We start from the raw sequence: 23,432 nt of genomic DNA, 5'->3' as shown, positions 1-23,432 counted from the left end.
CTTGGGATCTCAGTGAAAATAAAATAGCTTGGCTAATGAGGAGCTTTGAAAATTGAGCATCTAGGTACACAGAGACTACAATCTGCTTGTGACCACCTCCTTCAACTGTCCTTCCTGTGAAAGAAAGTAGCCCATCTGAGCTTCCTCTTTTGGGTGATCCCTCTTTCTTGGGAGCCTGGGTCTCACTCAATCTCTCTGGCCTTCCTGAGGACAGATCGCCCAGATGGTACGTTCAGGGGACATATCAAACATAATTTCACGGTGATGTCAGCTAGGAAACCTAAATTCCTTTAGTCAATAGTTGAAAGTGAGGGCATGTATTTTACTACAAGTTCATCCAGGGAAAACTGTGATGAGAGTACATACATCAGATGATTAGAACTAAGTCGTTCGCTGTCCTCCTGCCTCTCTTCATCACGTTTTTTGTACTTTGCACGAATAATAAAAAAGCTTTCATTTGCTAATCTCATATTCACTCTACTATCACTGAGCCCATTTTCCTTCTGAGTAGAAATCTGATTTTTCTAAAACAATATGATTGTTACAAATTTCTGTGATATTTACTTGAAATCTTGTGGTGGTGGAAGGCAGGATGTTGGTAAAGGTGACTTTTCTTCCCATTCGTGGTTCTTGACCTATGTATTGTCTCAAGTGCCTGTCTCTGAGGTTTCAGGGGCTCCAGACAGAATCTTCAGCTGCCTCCCTAGTCTGTTTCTCTTTATAAGATTACTAATTGTTTCAAATAATCTGAGTAATATGTATAGTATAATGTAAAAAAATGACCACCAGTCAACTCTTGTGGGAATTAACAATGGAAGACACTGAGCTATATGTTTCAAGATTTTTTTTAAGTAACAGAATAATATGCATACAGAGGGCATTTATTCTTGTTTCTCCCTATTAGTGTACATCGCATCTCAAAATAGTGTTTCCGTCTGGTGATGTTTCTTCTGCTGGACCAGAAAACAGACATATGATTATGTTGTCAGTCCACCTTTCCCATCAGATTCATCAACAACATGGGACCCAGAAACAAAACAGATATTTCAGAATTCCTTCTTATGGATGTGAAGAGGATCCAGAACTACAGCCTCTTCTCTTCATTCTGTTCCTGTCCATATGCATGGTCGCCATCCTGGAAAACCTACTAATTGTCCTGACTATCATCTCTGATTCCCACCTGCACACTCCTATGCATTTCTTTGTCTGTAATCTGTCATTTACTGACATCTGTTTAAGCACAACCATGATCTCAAAGATGTTCATGACTATTCAAGCACAGAGTCAGGGCATCACTTATACAACCTGCCTTACATAATTTTATCCTGACTTTTGCAAGTTTGGAAAATTTTCTTCTTGAAGTAATGGCTTATGATCACTATGTGGCCATTTGTCACCCCCTGAGGTACAGATAACCATGAACTTCCACTTCTGTGGACTACTGATTCTATTCTCCATGTTCATTAGCATTGGGTATGTCCTCCTCCACAGTCAGATGGTGTTGCAGTGGACTTTCTACATGGGCCTGGAAATTCCAGCATTTTTTGTGAAGTAGGTCACCTCATCAAGTTTGCATGTTCTGATACCCTCATCAATAACATTCTGATATATTTTGCAACTAGTGTATTTGGTAGTATTACTGTGTGTGGAATCATTTTCTCTCATACTCATATGGTCTTCTCTGTTTTAAGAATGCCATGAGTGGGTAGAAAATATAAAGCTTTCCCCACATGTGGGTCTCAAGTCTCAGTTGCCTCTTTATTCTTTGGGGCAGCTTTTTTAGGAGTACATCAGTTCTGATCTTACTAACTCTACCAAAAACACTGCATTGGCTTCAATGATGTACACTATTTTCCCTCAAAAGGTGAATCTCTTCACCTATAGCCTGAGGAACAGGAACACAAAGGAGGCCTTGAGAAAGCTAAAACATAGGACACTTCCTCTTCTGTGACTGTGTCACCTTCTTTGGACTGGGTTATCTAGAATGAGTAAAAGTGACAGAAATTCTGAGTGAGCCAGATTGTCTGATTCTTGTATCATCAACTTCTTCTAAAATGACTAGATAATGTAATGGGTAAGAGAATTTTAACTTGGGGTTTAAACCTAAATTGCTCTTTGTACAGCTTTCTGGTATTTCAAAAATGAGTTGTGCTCCTTAAGCTCAGTGTCTTTGATGGGGTCCTTAGAAGGTGAGCTGCTGGGACATCAGAAAAAGAAAAGTGGGAGAAGTAGTATAGGTCAGGGTAAATGCTATACCAGCCTGCGGGAGTGCCTATCATGCCACCACAGGCCCAGTGAGTGGCCTTGGCTCAGACCCCACAAAGGAGTCCCACAAATCAAGTGCAGTAACCAACATGAGCATAAGCAGATGTGGTGGCAGTTTCACACATGCATGAACACTATCCCAGAGTGAGGGAGTGTCCACTGTACTCTCACAACTTCCAGCAGATGAGGTTGGATCAGAAACACAAATATTGCTTCACCCCAGTGGTGGCAAGTGGAATCTGTGAGCTGGTCCTACTACAAATATGCCAGCAAAGAATCAGTTCATCAAACACCATGAAAAATTACAGTAAAGATTACAGAGAAGAGAAATTACAGAGAAGAGAGCCTGTTCAAAGAAATAATAGCTGAGAATTTCCCAAACCAGGGGGAAGAACTGGACTTACAAGTGCATGAAGTCAATATAACTTCTAATTACATCAATGCAAAAAGATTTTCTCCATGGTGCATAATAGTAAAGCTGGCAAAAGTCAATGACAAAGAAAAACTATTAAAAGTCAGCATGTCAGAAGAGAATAATCCACAAAGGAATCCCGATCAGGCTTTCAGAGGATTTCTCAGTAGAAGGCTTACAGGCTAGAAGAGAATGGAATTATATATTCAAAATACTAAAAGACAAAACTTTCAGCAAAAAATACTCTTTCCAGTGAAACTATCCTTCAGATATAATGGAGAAATGAAATCATTCCAAGATAAACAAAAGCTGAAAGAATTCATCACCACTAGACCTCCCTTATAAGAACTGATGAAGGAAGCCCTTAGACTCGAAACAAAAAAGGCAAACGTTCAAAAATCTTTGTGTAAGGAGCTAAATAGACAGACAGAATTAGAAAATTGCAGCATTCTATAAGAACAGCTTAGCAAGCACTTAATTATTACATAAAAGATAAAGAGAAGGAAAGCATCAAAAATAACTATAAACACTACAGTTTAGTCACAAATTCAAAACTCAAAAAAGAATAATTGGTGACAACAATAACTCAAAAAGGGAAGAAGAAAGGAATGAAACCTCCTTAGGCTAACGGAGATAAGAAGTTATCAGAAAATGGAGTATCTCATCTATGAGATCTTCTATACAGGAAACCTTGTGATAACTACTAACCAAAAACTCAGAACAGAGCCATAATTCTTAAATAAAGAGAAAACTGAGAAAACCGTCACAGGGAATTACGAACTAAAATGGCAGTCAGAAATACAAGAGAAAAGAAACAAGGGAAATATAGAACAACTGGAAAACAAGAAATAAAATAGCAGTTTTAAACCCTCATAGATCAATAATCATTCTAAATTTAAATGGATTGAGTTACCCTATCAAAAGACACAGAGTAGCTTCATGGATTAAAAAACAAAGCCCAAAATATATTGCCTCCAGGAAACATATCTCAGTTCTAAGGACAAACATAGGCTCACAGTGAAGGTAAAGTAAGATGATATTCAAAGCAAATGGCAAACAAAAGAAAGCAAGTATTGCCATACTTAAACAGGCAAAGAAGACTTCAAGATAAAAAACAATGACAAACAAAGAGGGACACCATATAATGATACACGGTGTATTCCACCAAGAGGACGTAACACTTATGAATACATATATACCTAACACAGGAAAACCAAAGTATATAAAGCAAGTATTAACAGACCTAAAGGGAGAAAAAATAGCAACACAATAATAGTAGGGGACCTCCTCCCCACTTACACCAATGGATAGATCATCCAGACAGAAAGTCAACAAGGAAATAGTGGAATTAAATGAAACACTAGATCAGATAGACTTAATAGATATATATAGAACATTCCATCCTCAAACATCAGAATATACATTCTTCTCATTCTTCCAGCAGATGGGATGGGGCCAGAGATGCTGCTCTGCCCTCCCCCTAGAGGTAAGAGGGGGGATATGTGTCCTAAGAATACCACAAGTGCCCTGACAAAAGATTAGTTCATCTAACACCATGAGAAACTGCAGTAACGATTCAGACCAGAAGGAAAATGATAATTCTCCAGAAAACAACATTGAAGGCACAGAAACATACAACTTAAATGACAGAGAATTCAAAATAACCATCATAATGAAACTTACTGACTTACAAGAAAACACAGAAAGACAATTCAAGGAGCTCAGCAATAAGATCAATCTCTTCACCAAAGAGATTGAAATTATAAAATAAGGCAGAAATTCTGATATTAAAAACTCAATTAAATAAAAAATGATCTCAAATCATTAAGAAATACAACTGATCTTATGGAGGAAAGAATTAGTCTTCTTGATGATAAAAATGTGCAAATGCTACAGGTGAAGGAGGAGATAGAAATAAGATTTAAAAAAATGAAGGAATTCATTGAGAAATATCTGACTCAATTAGGAATAAGCAACATAAGGATTATAGGTAGTCAAGAGGGAGAAGTGAGGGAGAAAGGATCAGAGAGTTTGTTGAAAGAAATAATTGCTGAGAACTTCTCAAACGTGGAGATAGTTTCAGATTTACAGATAAGTGAAACTAACTGAATGCCCAACTTCATCAATGCTACAAGACCTTCTCCAAGGCATATAATAGCAAAAATATGTAGTAAAAAAACATACTAGGAGTAGCAAGGTAGAAGAAAATAACCTAGAAAGGAAACCTTATCAGGCTTTCAGCAGATTTCTCGTCAGAAACCCTACAGGCTAAGAGAGAATGGAATGATATATTCAAAATACTGAAAGACAAAAATTTCAGCCAAGAATACTCTATACAACAAAACTTTCCTTCAGATAAAATGGAGAAATAAAAGCTTCTCAGATAAACAAAAGCTGAGGGAGATCATTGCCACTAGACTTCCGCTACAAGAAATAATTAAAGATGCCCTCACACCAGCAATGAAAAGGCAAAGGTCTACAAAGTTTTGAGCAAGGAGATAAATAGACAGACATGATCATAAACCTTCAGCTCTCTACCCGAACCAGAAAGCAAGGACCCAATAACAACCTAAAAGAGAAAGTGAAAGAAAGCATCAAAAGTAATTATCAACACTTCAACTTAGCCACAAACTCACAAAATTAAAAACAGAAAAATTTGTAACAGCAATTTGTGTAAGGAGATAAATAGACAGAAGGGGAGAGGAAGGGAAAGGAAAGAGAAGGAACCTACTTAGGTTAATGGAGATAAGAGGCTATAAGAAAATGGACTATCTCATCTCCAATATCTTTCACATAATCCTCATGGTAACCACTAGACAAAAAATCAGAGCAGAGCCACAATTCACAAAAAGAGAGAAAACTGAGAAATCCCCCTCAGAAAACCAACAAAATGAAATGGCAGTCAGAAATACAAAGGAAGAGAAAAAGTAGAAATGTGGAACAACCAGAAAACAAGAGACAAAATGGCAGCATCAGGCCTTCATACAACAATAATCACTCTAAATGTAAATGATTTGAATTCTCCTATCAAAAGACACAGAATAGCCGGATGGATTAAAACACAAGACCCAACCATATGTGGCTTCCAGGAAATACACCTCAGCTCCAAAGACAGACATTGGCTTAGAGTGAAGGGATGGAAAACAATATTCCAAGCTAATGGTCAAGAAAAGAAAGCAGGTGTGTGAAACTTTCATCAGACAAAGCAGACTTCAAGTTAAAAAAGACAATGAGAGACAAAGAGAGGCAGCATATAATGATAAAAAGGATATTCCAACTAGAGGAAATAACGGTTATTAATATATATGAACCTAATACAGGGGCACCAAAGTAAATAAAGCAATTATTAACAAATCTAAAGGGGGAAATTAACAGCAACACAATAACAGTAGGGCACCTCAGTACCCCACTTACTTCAATGGACAGATCGTCCAGACAAAAAATCAACACAGAAATAGTAGATTTAAATTAAACACTTAACTGGATGGGACTTAGTAGATATATGGAGAGCATTCCATACACAAACAGCAGAATACACATTCTTCTTGAGTGCCCATGGAACATTCTCAAAGATAGACCGTATGATCAGAAACAAGGCAAGCTTCAAAAATTTTAAGAAGATTGAAATCATATGAAGCACATTTTCTGAACCACAATGTTATGAAACTAGAAATCCACTACAAGAAAATAACTGGGAAAGTTACAAATATGTGGAGACTAAACAACATTCTAGTGAACAACCATTGGATCAATGAAAAAATCAAAGAGAGACTAAAAAGGTACCTAGAAACAAAAGAAAATGAAAATACAACATACCAACTCTGATGAGATGCAGCAGAAGTGGTCAAGAGGGAAATTCATAGCAATACAGGCCAACCTCAATAAACACGAAAAATCTCAAATAAGCAGTCCTAAAATGCACATAACAGAGCTAGAAAAAGAAGAACAGACAAGGTCTAAAGTCAGCAGAAGGAGGGAAATAACAAAAATCAGAGCAGAAATAAATGAAATAGAGACTAAAACACAGTACAAAGGATTAATTAAACTAAGAACTGGTTCTTTGAGAAGATAAACAAAGGTGACAAACCCTTAGCCAAACTCACCAAAAAAAAGAGGGAAACCTCAAATAAATAAAATTAGAAATGAAAGAGGAGAAATTACAATAGATACTGCAGAAATACAAAGGATTATAAGAATACTATGAAAAACTGTATGCTCACAAACTCAATAACCTAGAAGAAATGGATGAATTCCTAGACTCATACAACCTTCCCAAACTGAATCAAGAAGAAACAGAAAACCTAAATAGACAATCACAAGTACGGAGATTGAAACAGTAATCAAAAACCTCCCAAATAACAAAAGTCCGGGACCAAATGGATTCTCTGGAGAATTCAACTAAACAAAGAAAATTTAATACCTATCCTTCTCAAACTATTCCAAAAAATTGAAGAAGATGGAACACTTCCTAACATTCTATGAGGCCAATGTTATGCTGATACCAAAACCAGACAAGTACAACGCAAAGAAGGAAAACTAAAGGCCAATATCACTGAAGAACTTAGATGAAAAAATCCTCAACAAAATATTGGCAAATAGAAGACAGCAATGCATTAAAAGAATTGTACACCACGATCAAGTGGAATTCATTACAGGGACACAGGAATGCTTCGATATCCTCAAATCAATCAATGTGATACACCCCATTAACAAAATGAGAAATAAAAATCACATGATCATCTCAACAGATGCAGAGAAAGCATTTGTCAAGGTCCAACATCCATTTATGATAAAAACTCTCAATAACATGGGTATTGAAGGAAAATACCTCAACGTAATAAAGGCCATATACCACAAACCCACAGCCAACATCATACTTAATGGTGAGAAACAGAAAACCATCCCTCTGAGAACAGGAAGGAGACAAATGTGCCCACCTTCGCCACTCCTATTCAACATAGTACTGGAGGCATTGGACAGAGAAATTAGGCAAGAAAAAGAAATAAAAGGAATCCAAATTGGAAAAGAAGAAGTGAAACTTTCGCTTTTTGCAGATGATATAATTCTATATATAGAAAACCCTAAAGAATCCACCAGAAAAACTATTAGAAATAATCAACAGCTACAGAAAAGTTGCAGAGTACAAAACCAATTTTAAAAAATCAGTTGCATTCCTATATACTCACAACAAACTAGCAGAAAATCAATCAAGAATATAATCCCATTTAAAATTGCAGTAAAAAGAAGAAAATACTTAGGAATAAACTTAACCAAAGTAGTGAAAGGCCTGTACACTGAAAACTACAAGATATTATTGAAATAAATTGAAGAAGACATAAAGAAATGGAAAGATATTCCACATTCATGGGTTGGGAGAATGAACAGTCAAAATGTCCATACTACCTAAATCAATCTACAGATTCAATGCAATTCCAATCAAAATCCCAAGGACACTCTTCACAGAAATAAAACAAAGAATCAAAAATTTATATGGAACAACAAAAGACATAGCCAAAGCAATCTCCAGAAAAATAAAAAAGCTGGAGGCATCACAATTTCTGAGTCCCGAAGATACTATAGAGCTACAGTAATCAAAACAGCATAGTAGAACAAAAATAGACAAACATATCAATAGATCAGAATTGAAGGCCCAGAAATTAAACCACACATCTATGGACAGTTAATCTTTGACAAAGGAGCTTAGAAGATACCATGGAGAAAGAAGAGTCTCTTTAACAAATGGTTTTGGGGAAACTGGACAGTCACATGCAAAAGAGTGAAAGTAGACAATTATCTTGCACCATACACAAAAAGTAACACTAAATGGATTAAATATTTGCATGTAAGACCTGAAACCATAAAACTCCTAGAAGAAAATATAGGCAGTACACTCTTTCACGTTGGTCTTAGCCACATCTTTGCAAATACTATGTCTACTCGGCTAAAGGAAACAAAAGAAAAAGTTAATAAATTGGACTACATCAGAACAAGAAGCTTTTTCAAAGCAAAGGAATCCATCAACAAAATGGAAACACAACCCACCAACTGTGGGAATTGCAAATCATTTATCAGACAAGGGGTTGATCTCCAAAATATATAAAGAACTCACACAACTCAACAACAACAACAACAACAAAACCCAATAAAAAAAATGTCAGAGGATATGAACAGACATTATTCCAAGGAAGATGTACAGGTGGCCAACAAACACATTAAAAGGTGCTCAATATTATACTAATCATTAAGAAAAATCAAAGCAAAACTACGCTAAGATACCACCTTACACCAGTCAGAATGGCTATAATTACCAAGACAAAAAACAACAAATGTTGGAGGATATGTAGAGAAAGGGGAATGCTCATACACTGCTGCTGGAAATGCAAACTGGTGCAGCCACTATAGAAAACAGCATGGAGATTTATCAAAAAACTAAAAATAGAAATACCATATGATCCAGCTATCCCATTACTGGGTATCTACCCAACAACTTGAAATCTACAATCTAAAGTAACATATGTACCCTTATGTACATTGCAGCACTATTCACAATAGCCAAGACGTGGAAACATGCCCACTGACTGATGATTGGATAAAGAAGACATGGTACATATATAAAATGTAATACTACTCAGGCATAAAAAAAAGACTAAATCATCCCATTTGCAACAACATGGATGGACCTGGAGGGTACTGTGCTAAGTGAAATAAGCCAGACTGAGAAAGATAAACACCATATGATTTCACTCATATGTAGAATATAAACAGACACATGGACAAATAAAACAGTTCTAGGTTACTAGGGGAAGGGGCATTGGGGGTGGGCATGGGGGTGAAGGGGAGCCCTTGTGTGGTGACAGATAAGAATCAATGTACAACTGAAATTTCACAATGATGCAAACTATTATGAATCTCAAAAAATAACAATCAATAAAAAAATTAAAAAGACATTGGCATCATGGCTGCATGAAGTCTTCCCTTAGACTTTCTCCTCTATGATACAGTGAAAAGGACATTCATGAACCTACAGAGGATACTCACACAACACAAAAGGCATCTGAGAGACCCACACAACTATACATCTGAAGGTGGAAGTGCTAGGCCCACTGGAGGAAATGGCAAGAGGTAAGGGGATCTCCTCTCCCTCCAGAATGGCAGTGACCCAGGGTGCAAGGTTGCATGTGGCTCTGAGAAAAAAGGGAGGAGGGGAGGCTCTCCACAGGAACACCTTCACTCTCCAAGTCCCCTCACAGCCTGTGGGAAAGCCCCACACAGAGGTGGCTAAGGTATTGTGGGGGTGTCATCATCAAGCCAGCACCCCAAGAGAGCAGATAACAAGGGCCAAGTGAGAATGCCCCAGGATCTTGCAGGTGAAAGAACACACCCCTCCCCCTGTGTGGTGCTCCAGTTCAAACCATCAGCCAGAAAGTCCACACATAGCTTAGAAAAGCAGCAGCTGTGAGTGAGCATAGATTCCGAAGGACAGGCACAGATGCCAAGGATCATGGCAGACTCAGAATACACAGCTCTTGACCCCTGCAGTGGTGGCAGATGCAGGCTATGACCAGATATTATCAATATGCAAAGGCACAAATCCATGCCATCAAATTGTATGAAGAAATATACTACTCCAGACCAGATGGAAAATACCAAGCACTGAGAAACCAATCCTGAAGGCATAGAAATTTATAATCTAAATTACAGAGAAATCAAAAAGCTATGATAAAATAACTCAAGTGCTTACAAAAAAATACAGACAGACAGTTCAATGAAATCATCAACAAAACCAATGAACATAGGTAATTATTCACAAAATAGACTGAAACTATAAGGAAAAACCAATCAGAAAAGCTGGAGAAGAAAAACACAATGAATGAGATAAAGAAAAATCTGGACTCCCTGAATAACAGAGCTGATTATTATGGAAGACAGAATTAGCAAGCTGGAGGACAGAAATATAGAATTGCTTCAAATGGAGGAAGAGAGAGAACTAAGACTAAAAAGAAATGAAGAAATTCTCCAAGAAATATCTGACTCAATTAGGAAATACAACATGAGGATTATAGGTATCCCAGAGGGAGAAGAGGAGAGTGGATCAGAAAGCTTGTTCAAAGAAATAATAGCTGAGAAGTTCCCAAACCTGCAGAGGGAGCTGGAAATACAAGTAAAACAAGTTAAGATAACTCCTAATTATATCAATGTAAAAAGACCTTTTCCAAGTCACAGCATAACAAAACTTTCAAAAGTCAATGACAAAGAAACAATATAAAGGGCAGCAAGGCAGAAGAAAATAACATACAAGGGAACCCCTATCAGGCTATCAGTGGATTTCTCAGTAGAAACTTTACAGGCCAGGAGAGAGTGGAATGATATATTTCAAAATGCTGAAAGACAAAAACTTTCAGCCAAGTACACTCTATCTAGTAAAAATATCCTTCAGATATGATGGATAAATAAAACTTTACCAGATAAATAAAAGCCTAAGGAGCTAACTCATCACCAGAAGACTCTCCCTACAAGAAATTTTCAAGAAGTCCCTGATATCTGAAAAAAAGAGAAAGGGTTTACAAAGCATGGAGCAAGGAGATAAACAGGCAGACAAAAGCAGAAAATTGCAGCTCTCTATCAGAACAGGTTAGCAAACACTTAATTATAACATTTAAGATAAACAGAAGGAAAACATCAAAAATAAATAAATCTTGTCATTTTAACCACAAATTAACAACATAAGATGGAATAAGTTATGACAACAATAACTTAGAAGGGGGATAGGAAAAGGATGGAATCAGCTGAGACTTTTTTAATGGAAACCTCATGGTAACCACTAAACTAATGATCAGAACAAAGATGCAAATGATAAAAGATAAATGAAGAGAAAACTCATAGAAAACTACCAGTTTTTGGTAGTCTGAGCTACATGGGACAAGAAACAAGGGAAATACAGAACTGGAAAATGAGTGATAAAATGACAGCATTAAGCCTTCATATATGAGTAATCACCCTAAATGTAAATGGAGTGAATTCTCCAATCGAAAGATGAAACAGTATGCTGCCTCTAGGAAACACATCTCAACTCTACAGACAAACACAGGCTCAGAGTGAAGGCATGGAAGGTGATACTCCAAGCTAACGGCAAACGAAATAAAGCAAGTGTCACCATATTTATATCAGACAAAGTAGACTTCAGGATAAAATAGGCAATAAGAGGCAAAGAAGAGCAGCATATAAAAGGGACACACTACAAGAAGATACAACACTGGTACATATATATACACCCAACATAGGAGCACCAAAGTACATAAAGCAACTATTAACAAACCTGAAATGAGATATTAACAACAACACAATAATAGTTGTGGACCTTAACACTCCACTTACATCAATGGATAGATCATCCAGCTAGAAAGTCACCAGGAAATAGTGGATTTAAATGAAAAACTAGATCGGGTGGACTTAATAGATATACATAGAACACTCCATCCCCAAACAGAAGAAAGCACCTTCTTAAGTGCACAGGGAACGTTCTCAAGGATAGACCATATTTTGGGAAACAAGGTAAGCCTTAATAAATTTGAGAACAATTGAAATCATAACAAGCATTGTTTCCAAACTTTTTTCTATAAAACTAGAAATCAATGACAAGAGAAAAGCTGAGAAAGTGATAAATATGTGGAGACTAAACAATATGTTACTGAACAACCAATGGATCATTGAAGAAGTTAAAGGAAAAATAAAAACAATTTCAGGAAACAAATGAAAATGAAAATACACCATACCAACTTATATAACATGCAGCAAAAGCAATCCTAAGAGGGAAATTCTTAGCAATACAAGCCCAACTTAACAAACAAGAAAAAACTTAAATAAGAAATCTCAAACTACACCTAACAGAATTAAAAAAGAAGAACAAATACCAGAGTCAGCAGGAGGGAAATAATAAAAATAATAGCAGAAATAAATGAAACTGAAACAAACAAACAAAAAAAAAACAGTGAAATTGATCAAAGAAACAAACAGCTAGTTCTTTGAGCAGATAAATAAAATTGACAAAACTTTAGCTAGACTCACTAAGGAAAAAAGACAGAAAGCTTAAATAAATAAAATTAGAAATGAAAGAGGAGAAATTACAATGGGTACCACAGAAATACAAAGGATTATAAGAGAATAGCATGAAAAAATATATGCCAAGAAATTGCACAATCTAGAAGAAATGGATAAATTCTTAGACTCATACAACCTCCCAAAACTGAATCAAGAAGAAATGGAGAATCTGTATACACCATTCACAAGTGAATAAATTGAAACAGTAATCAAAAACCTCCCCCAAAATAAAAGCCCAGGACCAGATGGCTTCTCTGGAGAATTCTACCAAACATTCAAAGAAGATTTAATACATATCCTTCTCAAAGTATTCCAAACAACTGACGATGGAACACTTCCTAATGTGTTTTATGAGGCCAACATCACCGTGATCCCAAACCCAGAGAAGCACAACACAAGGAAGAAAAACTACAGGCCAATATCGCTGATGAACATACATGCAAAAATCCTCAACAAAATATTGGCAAACCGAATACAGCAATACATTAAAAATAATGTACACCATGATCAACCGATATTTATACTAGGGATGCAGGGATGGTTCAACATCTTCAAATCAATCAATGTGATACACCACATTAACAAAATGAGGAATAAAAACCACTTGATCATCTCAATAGATGTAAAGAAAGAAGTTGACAAGATCCAACATCCATTTATGATAAAAAATCATTAAAGTAGGTATAGAAGGAAAGTACCTCAATGTAATAAAGGCTATATATCACAAACCCGCAGCCAACATCATACTTAACAATGAAAAACTGAAAGCCACTCCTCTGAGAACAGGCACAAGACAAGGGTACCCATTCTCACCACTCCTATTCAACATAGTACTGGAGGTATTGGCCAGAGAAATTAGGTAAGAAAAAGAAAAGGAATCCAAATTAGAAAAGAAGTGAAACTTTTGCTATTTTCAAATGATATGATTGCATACATAGAAAATCCTAAAGAATCCACCAGAAAAATATTAGAAATAATCAACTATCCCAAAGTTGCAGGGTACAAAATCAATTTTAAAAAATCAGTTGCATTCCTATACACTAACAATGAACTAGCAGGAAAAGAAATCAAGAATACAATCCCATTTACAATTGCAACAAAAAGAATAAAATACTTAGGAATAAACTCAACCAAAGAGGTGAAAGACATGTACACTGAAAGCTATAAGGCATTTGAAAGAAATCAATGATGACATAAAGAAATGGAAAGATATTCCATGCACATGGATTGGAAGAATAAATATAGTTAAAATGTCCACATTACCTAAAGCAATCTAGAGATTCAATACAATCATAATCAGAAATCAAATAACATTCTTTGCAGAAATAGAATTAAAAATCCTAAAATTCATGTGGGGCAATGAAAGACTCCAAATAGCTCAAGCAATCCTGAGAAAAAGGAACAAAGCTGGAGGCACCACAATCCCTGACTTCAAAATATAATGCAAAGGTATAGTAATCAAAACAGCATGATACTAATACAAAAACAGACACACAGATCAATGGGACAGAACTGAAAGCCCAGAAATAAAACCACACGTCTACGGACTGCTAATCTTTGATGAAGGAGCCAAGAGCATACAATGCAGAAAGGAAAGTGTCTTCAATAAATGGGGTTTGGAAAATGGGACAGACACATGCAAAAGAATGAAAGTAGACCATTCTTTTTCACATAAAAAATTAACTCAAAACAGATTAAAGACTTGAAGGTAAGATATGAAACCACAAAACTCCTAGTTGAAAATATAGGCAGTACACTTTTTGACATCAGTCTTTGCAGAATCTTTTAAAATCCTCTGTCTACTTGGGCAAGGGAAGCAAAAGGAAAAGTAAACAAATGGAACTTCATCAGACCAAAGAGCTTCTGGAAGGCAAAGGAAATCAGGAACAAAACAAAAAGACAACCCAACAACTGGGAGAAAACATTGGCAAATCATGTATCAGACAAGGGGTTAATCTCCAAAATTTGTAAAGAATTCACACAACTCAACAACAAAAAAACAAACAACCCAATCAAAAATTGGGCAGAGGGTATGAACAGACATTTTTCCAAAGAAGATATACAGATGGCCAACAGGCACACCAAAAGATCTTCAACATCACTAATAATCAGCAAAATGAAAATCAAAACTACACTAAGATGTCACCTTACAACCATTAGAATGGCTATAATCACCAAGAAAGAAATAACAAATGTTGGAGAGGATGTGGAGAAAAGGCAACCCTCATACACTTCTGATGGGAAGGCAGACTTGTGCAGAAACTATGGAAAACAGTATGGAGATTTCTCAAAAAATTAAAAATATAAATACCATATGACCCAGCTATCCTACTACTGGGTATTTATCCAAAGAACTTGAAATCAACAATTCAAAGAGACTCATACACCCCCTATAGTCACTTCAGACTTATGCACAATAGCCAAGAAGTGGAAGAAATCCAAGTGCCCGTCAACTGATCAATAGATAAAGAAGTGGTGTATCTATACAGAGGAATATTACTCAGCCATAAAAAGACAAAATCATCCCACATGCAGCAACTTGGATGGACCTTGAAGATATTATGGTAAGTGAAATAAGCCAGACAGAGAAAGGCAAACAACATATGATTTCATCATATGTGGAAGATAAACTAACACATGGACAAAGAGAACAGTTTAGTGGTTACCAGAGGGGAAGTGGGCTGTTGGGTGGGCATAAGGGTTGAATGTGCACATTTATATGGTGACTGACAAATAATTCACAACTGAAATTTCACAAAGTTATAAACTTATGACCTCACTAAAATAATATAAAATAAAATAATACTGGAATCCAATTAGGGAAGGGTAATGGGTCCACATTTGCAATGTCTATGAAATAGATGTGAACAGAAACAGGTGGAGAACTGAATGGTGAAAACCTGGCCTCATAGCATCAGGGAATCAATCATCCTGAATTCCCCCATTCTATTGTCTTGTTCTTTAAGGATTTGCAGAGCCCTGGGATCAGAATGACAATAAAATTGGCTAATGAGGTACTTTGGATATTGATCCTCCAGGGACACAGAGACTACTAAGAAGTCTGTCTGTGACCACATCACTGAACAGCCTTTTCCCAGTAAAGAAAGAGTACACTTGAGTCTCCTCTCAGAGATGATTCCTCTTGCCCAGGAGCCTGGTGCTTCACTCAGTACCTCTCCTCTTCCTAATGATACTGTTTCAGTGTCCATCATTCAATATCTAGGAGAGATGTCCAGCATCATTCCACAGTGATGTCGTCCAGGTAACCTAAAGTTACTTAGTTAATGTTTGGGAATGAGGGAAGGTGTTTTACTACAAGTTCATCTAAGGGAAACTTTGAGGGGATTACATGCCTCGGATGCTCAGAACCAAGACATGCATTTGCCTCCTGCCTCTCTTCCATTTTCTAACATGTTCCCTTGTAATTTTCCTCCCATCCTCATACAACCCGCATTCTGCTAGTCTCCTACTCTCTCTGTGATGGAAAAGAAGATTTTCCTTCTCAGCAGGAATATTCTCATTCGCAAACATGGTAAATCTTATAAAGTTTGCTGGCATTTACTTAATTCTTATAGTGGTCTCAAGAAGGAGACATGGTCAGTTTCACCATATCTCCCAAATCTGGGCTTTTAATACACATTGGTATTATCTCTGTTGCTAGGCTGTGAGGTCTCTGGGGAAGGAGGTGCAGATCCAGATAGAGTTACATTAGCCTGCTTCCCTGGACAGCCTGTTCTACGAATAAAATTACAAAACGTTTATAACAATGTGAAGAGCATAGACAGTATAATATTTAAAATAATCATCCCTTAACCCATTTCAGAATTTATAGATTTGACATGCTGCTTCATTAACTTGAGGCCTTTTATTCAAAATAACAAAATTACGTGCACACAGAAGGCATCCCTCTATTTGATTCCTTCCCTTCCCTAGTCGGTGTTTGCCTCAAAGGACATTCTTTCTCTTGGTTTAGAGACCAAATCTTTTCCATCAGGTTCACCAACAATATAGGACCCAGAAACAAAACAGATGTTTCAGAATTTCTTCTCATGAGACTGACAGATGATCCAGAACTGAAGACCATCCTCTTCAGCCTGTTCCTGCCCATGTACCTGGTCACCATCCTGGGAAACATGCTCATCATCCTGGCTGTCATCTCTGACTCCCGTCTCCACACACCCATGTATTTCTTTCTCTCCAATCTGTCCTTTACTGACATTTGTTTAAGCACAACTATGATCCCAAAGATGCTGGTGAACATCCAAGCACAGAATCAGAGCATCACTTATGCAGGCTGCCTTAGCCAAATCTGCTTTGTCCTGAATTTTGTTCTTTGTGAAAATTTTCTCCTTTCCATAATGGCCTATGACCGCTATGTGGCCATTTGTCACCCCCTGACGTACGCACTTATTATGAACCCCCGATTCTGTGGGCTGCTGATCTTACTTTCGCTGGGCATTAGCATAGGGGATGCCTTGCTCCACAGTCTGATGGTGTTGCGGCTGTCCTTCTGCACAGACATGGAAATCCCCCTTTTCTTCTGTGAAGTTGTTCAGGTCATCAAGCTTGCATGTTCTGATACCCTCATCAATAACATCCTGATATACTTTGCAGCTAGCATATTTGGTGGTGTTCCCCTTTTTGGAATCATTTTCTCATATATTCAAATTGTTTCCTCTATTTTGAGAATGTCAGTGTCAGGCAGAAAGTATAAAGCCTTTTCCACTTGTGGGTCTCACCTCTCAGTTGTTACCTTGTTCTACGGGACAGCTTTTGGAGTATATATTAGTTCTGCAGTGACAAACTCTTCCAGGAAGACTACAGTGGCTTCAATGATGTACACTGTGGTCACTCCCATGATGAATCCCTTCATCTACAGCCTGAGGAACACAGACATGAAGGGGGCCTTGGGGAGGCTCATTGGTAGGATCTTTTCTTTTCTGTGACCTTGTCATCTGATTTGGGCTGGGTTCACTATAATGAGTCAAAGTGAAAGAAATACTGATGAACCATAATGCCTAACTCCTCCATCACTATGATCTTCTTAAATGGATAAATGGCAAGATGGCTAAGAGCATTTTAAGTGAGAGTGAAACCTGACTTTCTCTTTATTTAGCTTTGTGATGTTTGCCAGGTGATTTCCATTGTCTATGATAAGTTTGTTTGTTTAGGGTACATAGAAACTGAATCTGAGACAGACGTTCTTGGTAAAGTAATTTTGTTTGGAAAGTTCTCAGCACAAGGGAAATGAAATAAAGTGGATAGGACAGGGAAAGGACTTAAACAAGGCTGTGGTCATATCAGAGACTAGATTCTGTCTGATCCCATGGATAGTGCCATGTGAATCTCATCCTAGATTTACGCCTACTGTGAGACAGGTGGCTGACCTTTCATACCTGATTCACTAATTCCCAAGACTGGTCAGTGATAAATTGAACATGTGCGAGGCAACATTAGCATCCACAACACTCAGCTTCATTATCGTAATATTGCCATTATTGGAGTATCTCAGTGGTTTGAAATGGCTGTGAGATATTTGAACTTGATCAGTGAAGCATCCTTAGTTTCTTTCTAACAAGAGAAAGAAATCTTGGTTCTAATATGTTCAAACAATAAACAGAGTTATCTTTCATTACAAGGACTTCAGAGGTATAGAATGTACTCTCTCACAGGAGTGAGAGAGTAGGGATTCATTCAATCCTATATGAAGTGGCTTCAGTTAGGTCTGTTTCCCCTCATTAACCCAGATAGATGCAACAGATGCAGGTATCATACCTTGACATGATTTCCGAAGACAGAAAACTGACTGTCCTTCCCTGAGTCTACTATTAATGAGGATGTATTTATAATAGACATTCAATGGCATCATCCATAAAACATCACCTTTAATCTCGTCACTGAGAATAAGATCAGATGCCACCTACTTAATTTAATTCTTAGTGTGGGGAAAATGATTACGACGAGAACCTTAAACTGACCGTATGGAGTGAAACTCCTGCTGAGAAGTGCACCCCCATAAGCACTACAAACGCTTAGGACAATGCTTGTCACCTAGTAAGTACTCAATAAAATTTAGCTACTATCATTGTGTTCCATTCTTGTTTATATTAAGTCTTGTACTCCTATTGGTCTCGTGTATTTTTACCACTTGCTTCAGTAATTATATTTGTTTTCTTTTGTTGTTATATTTATTAGCTGCTTTTTCTGGTCTGAATAATATAACAAAACAAATGATTGTTATGTAGGCAGGAAAAAAGGTTGGTAATCTTCTGGCATCTTATTTGCTTTGAAACCTTATTGATTTATTTGTAAGAATGTATCTAAGTTTTCACCTCTCCCCTTAGTCATCTTATATTGCTGTGTTTCTTATGCATCTCTGGTGGATTCCGCAAACAGAAATATAATTGAATAACATTAATTGTATCTTTGGTGTCATAGAGGATTGGGTGCAGTCTTGGGCTCTAATGCAAAGCTTTTTAATGGGTTATGAGGAAAGTTATTCCATAGATAACTACTTTCTTTTGACAAGGAGATGTTGAGAGGAAGACAAGAACAGAGATAAGGAAAGTTTGCAAGATTAGAAGAATTCTCTTTCCCGTAAACACCAAAAAGCAGGGCCATGAGTTAGAATCATCTCTGAAGGCAAGGGGCTGGAAACCGTGGAGATCTCAAAAGAGAATCAAAGTTGTTGGAGAGCTCTCTGTTCTGCCTGAAAGTGGAGCTCGACGTTGGTTTTATTTTCAGCACCACAACTGGGAAACAGCTCTCTACCTGGCACTTGAGGTATCTTCTAGGACAGAGCTTCTTCCACTGATGTCCAGAGAAGAGCTGCAGAGATCAATCACTTCAGACTTTGTTCACACTGAGGTTTTCCTGACGTCCAGCAAGAACTACTGATATTGAACCTCTGAGGAGATATGTGAGGGATGAGACTTTAATAAGCGTTTTTTTTTTGAGATTCTGAAGTGTGAGGTTCATGACATTCAAATTAGAAGAACATCAGAAAATATACTTAGAATTAGGAATATGGAAGAGCATTTTCTCAATTTTATTTGTTAAAATATCATATATGAAGTAGTGCATTAAATCTATATGTAGATCTGAAAGAACAGTAACATAACCACACATATATCCATCCTGGGATTAAAAATCATGGAATCCAACTGAATGGTCTTCCATCCACATCGCCATCTCCTCTCCTATTGACAAACAAAATCCTTAATTCTATATTAATCATTTTCTTTGATCTTCTTTTATTAGATTCAATCCTGTGAAACTGCCAGTATTTGATCATATTTACCCTGAGAAACTGTCAATAGGGTTAAATGTCACTGTCTTATCATCCCTGTATGTATTCCTCTCCAATTTAGAAATTTTCCTCTTTTCAAATTAATTCAAAGTTTAATTTTAATATATGAATTTTTTGTCCTGATTGTTTTTCTCATTATTGCACTTTTCAGATTCAGTCACGTCATTGGGTATGTTAGTATATTAGTAACTGATTTATCTCCAATACTCTGTATTTTTACATTAGGTATGGTAACATTTCAAACTAGATCCTTTTTGATATTGATGGAAATTTTGTTTGCTTGTAGCTGTGTTTTTGCTATCATTAATCAATCTGTTTTAATATTCTTTTGTATGTCTCCTGGTGGAAATGAGAGAGAGTTTTATCTTTGCAATGGGATTATTGATTAAAGGGAACATGTAGTCTCCTTTGGGTAGTTCCCAAGAGTTTTCCTAAGTGGATGGACAAAAAGTACACACCTTAAATATTGCTATTGATCCAAATCATCACCAACACCTTTTCATTTATACTGACAATTTTGTGGAAACAAAAATTTTTTCATCAACTGACATATGTCTTATTATTATATGGTTGAAAGTCTTTTCACACATTTATTTTCCTTTCTGTTAAATATCTATTTGTGGTATTTCTACTGAGTTGTTTACCTTTTTCTTATTAATTCTTATAAGTTCTTTACATAATTAAGATATTAGTCTTAATCTGTTATGTGAATTGCAAATTTTCTCTTTAAGTGTGTGACTTCTTTTTGGATATCCTTTATACTTTTTTTTTAATGAATACAAGTTCTTCATTTTAATATAGTTATAGTTTGTCAATACTTTCCATGTCTTGTACTCAATAGATCTTGTTTATGAATCCCATAGTAGTTCTATCTGAAGAATTTTCAGTTTTGGCTTTTCCACTTGAAGCATGAACCCTCCTGGAATTTAGTTTTCTCTTGTTATGAAGCAGAGTCCAAATTCATTTTTAGGTTCCTGCCTAAACTGCCCAATTTTGTGTTGGTTTCTTTCCGGTCTCTATCTTCTGATCAATCGGTCTTGTATTTACCTAGGCACCAATATAACATCTTAATAATTGTAGCACACCAGTCAACTAAAAATATGTTTACTATGATAACAAAGAAGCCCCAAACTCAGTTAATTACAACCACAAGGTGCATTGTATCATAGTTTGCTTGTGTGATAATTCACAACTTACTGTAACAATATTGCTAACAAAAAGGACCAGAGTTTCAATGAATCATCCATTATTATGCGGAAAAAATATACTGAATCTACAACTTTGAAATTGAGAAAATTTGGTATGAAATTTTGTAATGGAAATAAAATGCTATTACATACTCAGGCTAAGTCTTTTTAATTGTGGTAACATGCATAACATAAAATTTACAATTTTAATCACTTTTAAGTACGCAGTTTGGTGGCATAATTACCTTCACAATGTTGTACGGCCATCATCACTATCTGTTCCCACATGTTTTTCATCACCTCAGTCTCTCTCCCTACCTCAGTCCCTGCAAACTCTAATCTACTTTCTGTTTCTAGGAATGTTCCTACTCTAGATAGTTCATATCATAGGAATCATACAATTTATGTCCTTTTTTAAACTTTTATTGTGAATATCTTCAAACATACAGAAAAGTTGACAGATTAATACAATGAACACCCATTTACAGACTACCTAGATTCAACAGTTATTAATATTTTGCAATATTTGTTTCACCATTGATAAACATATATTTTTATTGTATTAAAATACATAAAAATGTATCCTCTTAATCATTTTAAGTGCACAGTTTAGTAGTGTTAAGTATAAGAACTTTTTCATCTTGCAAATATGAAACTCCATTCCCTTTAAACAATGACTCTCCTTTTTCTCCTCATCCCAGCTTCCGGTAACCACCATTCTACTTTCTGTTTCTATGAATTTCAGTACTCAAGATACTTTGTATGAGTGGGATATGTCTTTTTCTGACTGGCTTGTTTCACTTAACCTAATGTTCTCAAGTTTCATCCATGTTGTATCACATGACAGAATTCCCTTTCTTTCTAAGGCTAATATTCCATTGTATGTACATTCACCAAATTTTCTTTATCCATTCATGCATTGATGGACACTTGGGTTGCTCCCACCTCTTGGCTGTTGTGAACTGTGCTACTATGAATAAGCGTGTGTAAATACCACTTAGAATCTTTATTTTTTAAATACACTCTCCATCTTAGAGTGCTATGTATACTCATGTTTTTTTAACCATTTCTTTTTGAGGAAGATTAGCCCTGAGCTAACATCTGATGCCAATCCTCCTCTTTTTGCTGAAGAAGACTGGCCCTGAGCTAACATCCATGCCCATCTTCCTCTACTTTATATGTGGGACGCCTACCACAGCATGGTGTGCCAAACGGTGCGATTCCGCACCCGGGATCCCAAGTGGTGAACCCTGGGCCGCTGAAGGGGAACATGCAAACTTAACTGCTGTGCCACTGGGCCGGCCCCCTATACTCATGTTTTAATCTCCCCAAAATTCATGCAGCAAAATTATCATACAATAAAATGAACTTTTTGTGTACTTTTCTTTATATTTTAACGCACGTAAACTAACTTGTGTTGGCAATATTGTCACATGCTCCTTTATCTCTGTGAACCATTCATCTGTTCTCATACTTATAGTTTTCATAATGTCATATAAATGGAATCATAAGTCACCACAACCTGTGTATAAATATTTATAGTAGCCCTAGTCATAACTGACAGAAAATGAAAGAACCCAAATGTACTTTAGTAGAGAATACATAAGTAAACTGTGGTATATCATTATAATAGATACAGCAGCAAAAAGGAATGAGGTATTAATGTAAGCAACAGCTTCTATGATTCTCAAAGGCCATTATGCTGACTGATAGAAGCCACATGCCCAAAGCAAACATTTATTTTAAAATTCCCCTTTTGGAATAAATTGATGTTCTGATTCTTGGTTTTGTAGGTTCAACATTTTAGGATTATATTCTTCCTTGGTATTTAAATTTTGAATTGCAGATTCATTTTAGTTACTAGTTTTTTTCCTCTCTCTCTTTCCATTTTTGTGCTCACACTGTATTAACCAGCAGATTCACAGTTGCTTTTATCAATCACAAGTCCTCTACTCTTGAATTCATTCTTATAACTGATTCTTGCTGTACAGTGATTTTGACAATATCAAAAACCAAGCCACCAAACCATCAGATAACTTGGTTCAGTTCTGCCTTGGAGACTTTTCTGAAACTTTCCACTGTTCTAAGTCCACAGTCATGGTCCCAGACAGTGTCCACAACTCCTGTGTTCACTTGCATTTCTCAATAACAACCCCCCACT

General features: G+C 36.5%; 1 protein-coding gene and 1 pseudogene across 1 annotated transcript; both read left to right on the top strand.

The window, feature by feature from the left end:
- The first annotated feature begins 979 nt into the window (after positions 1-979).
- Positions 980-1,951, top strand: LOC139041196 (olfactory receptor 7G1-like; annotated as a pseudogene).
- A 14,075-nt stretch (positions 1,952-16,026) lies between these two features.
- LOC106823657 (olfactory receptor 7G1-like) lies at positions 16,027-17,721 on the top strand. The gene is made up of 2 exons (XM_014829480.3): positions 16,027-16,037; positions 16,770-17,721. Exons 1-2 carry the CDS (start codon positions 16,027-16,029, stop codon positions 17,719-17,721), a joined length of 963 nt encoding a protein of 320 aa, XP_014684966.3.
- The last annotated feature ends 5,711 nt before the right edge of the window (positions 17,722-23,432 follow it).

Source organism: Equus asinus, chromosome 20, assembly GCF_041296235.1.
Source record: "Equus asinus isolate D_3611 breed Donkey chromosome 20, EquAss-T2T_v2, whole genome shotgun sequence".
NCBI classification, from domain to species: Eukaryota; Metazoa; Chordata; class Mammalia; order Perissodactyla; family Equidae; genus Equus; species Equus asinus.
This window is presented reverse-complemented; position numbering and strand designations above follow the sequence as displayed.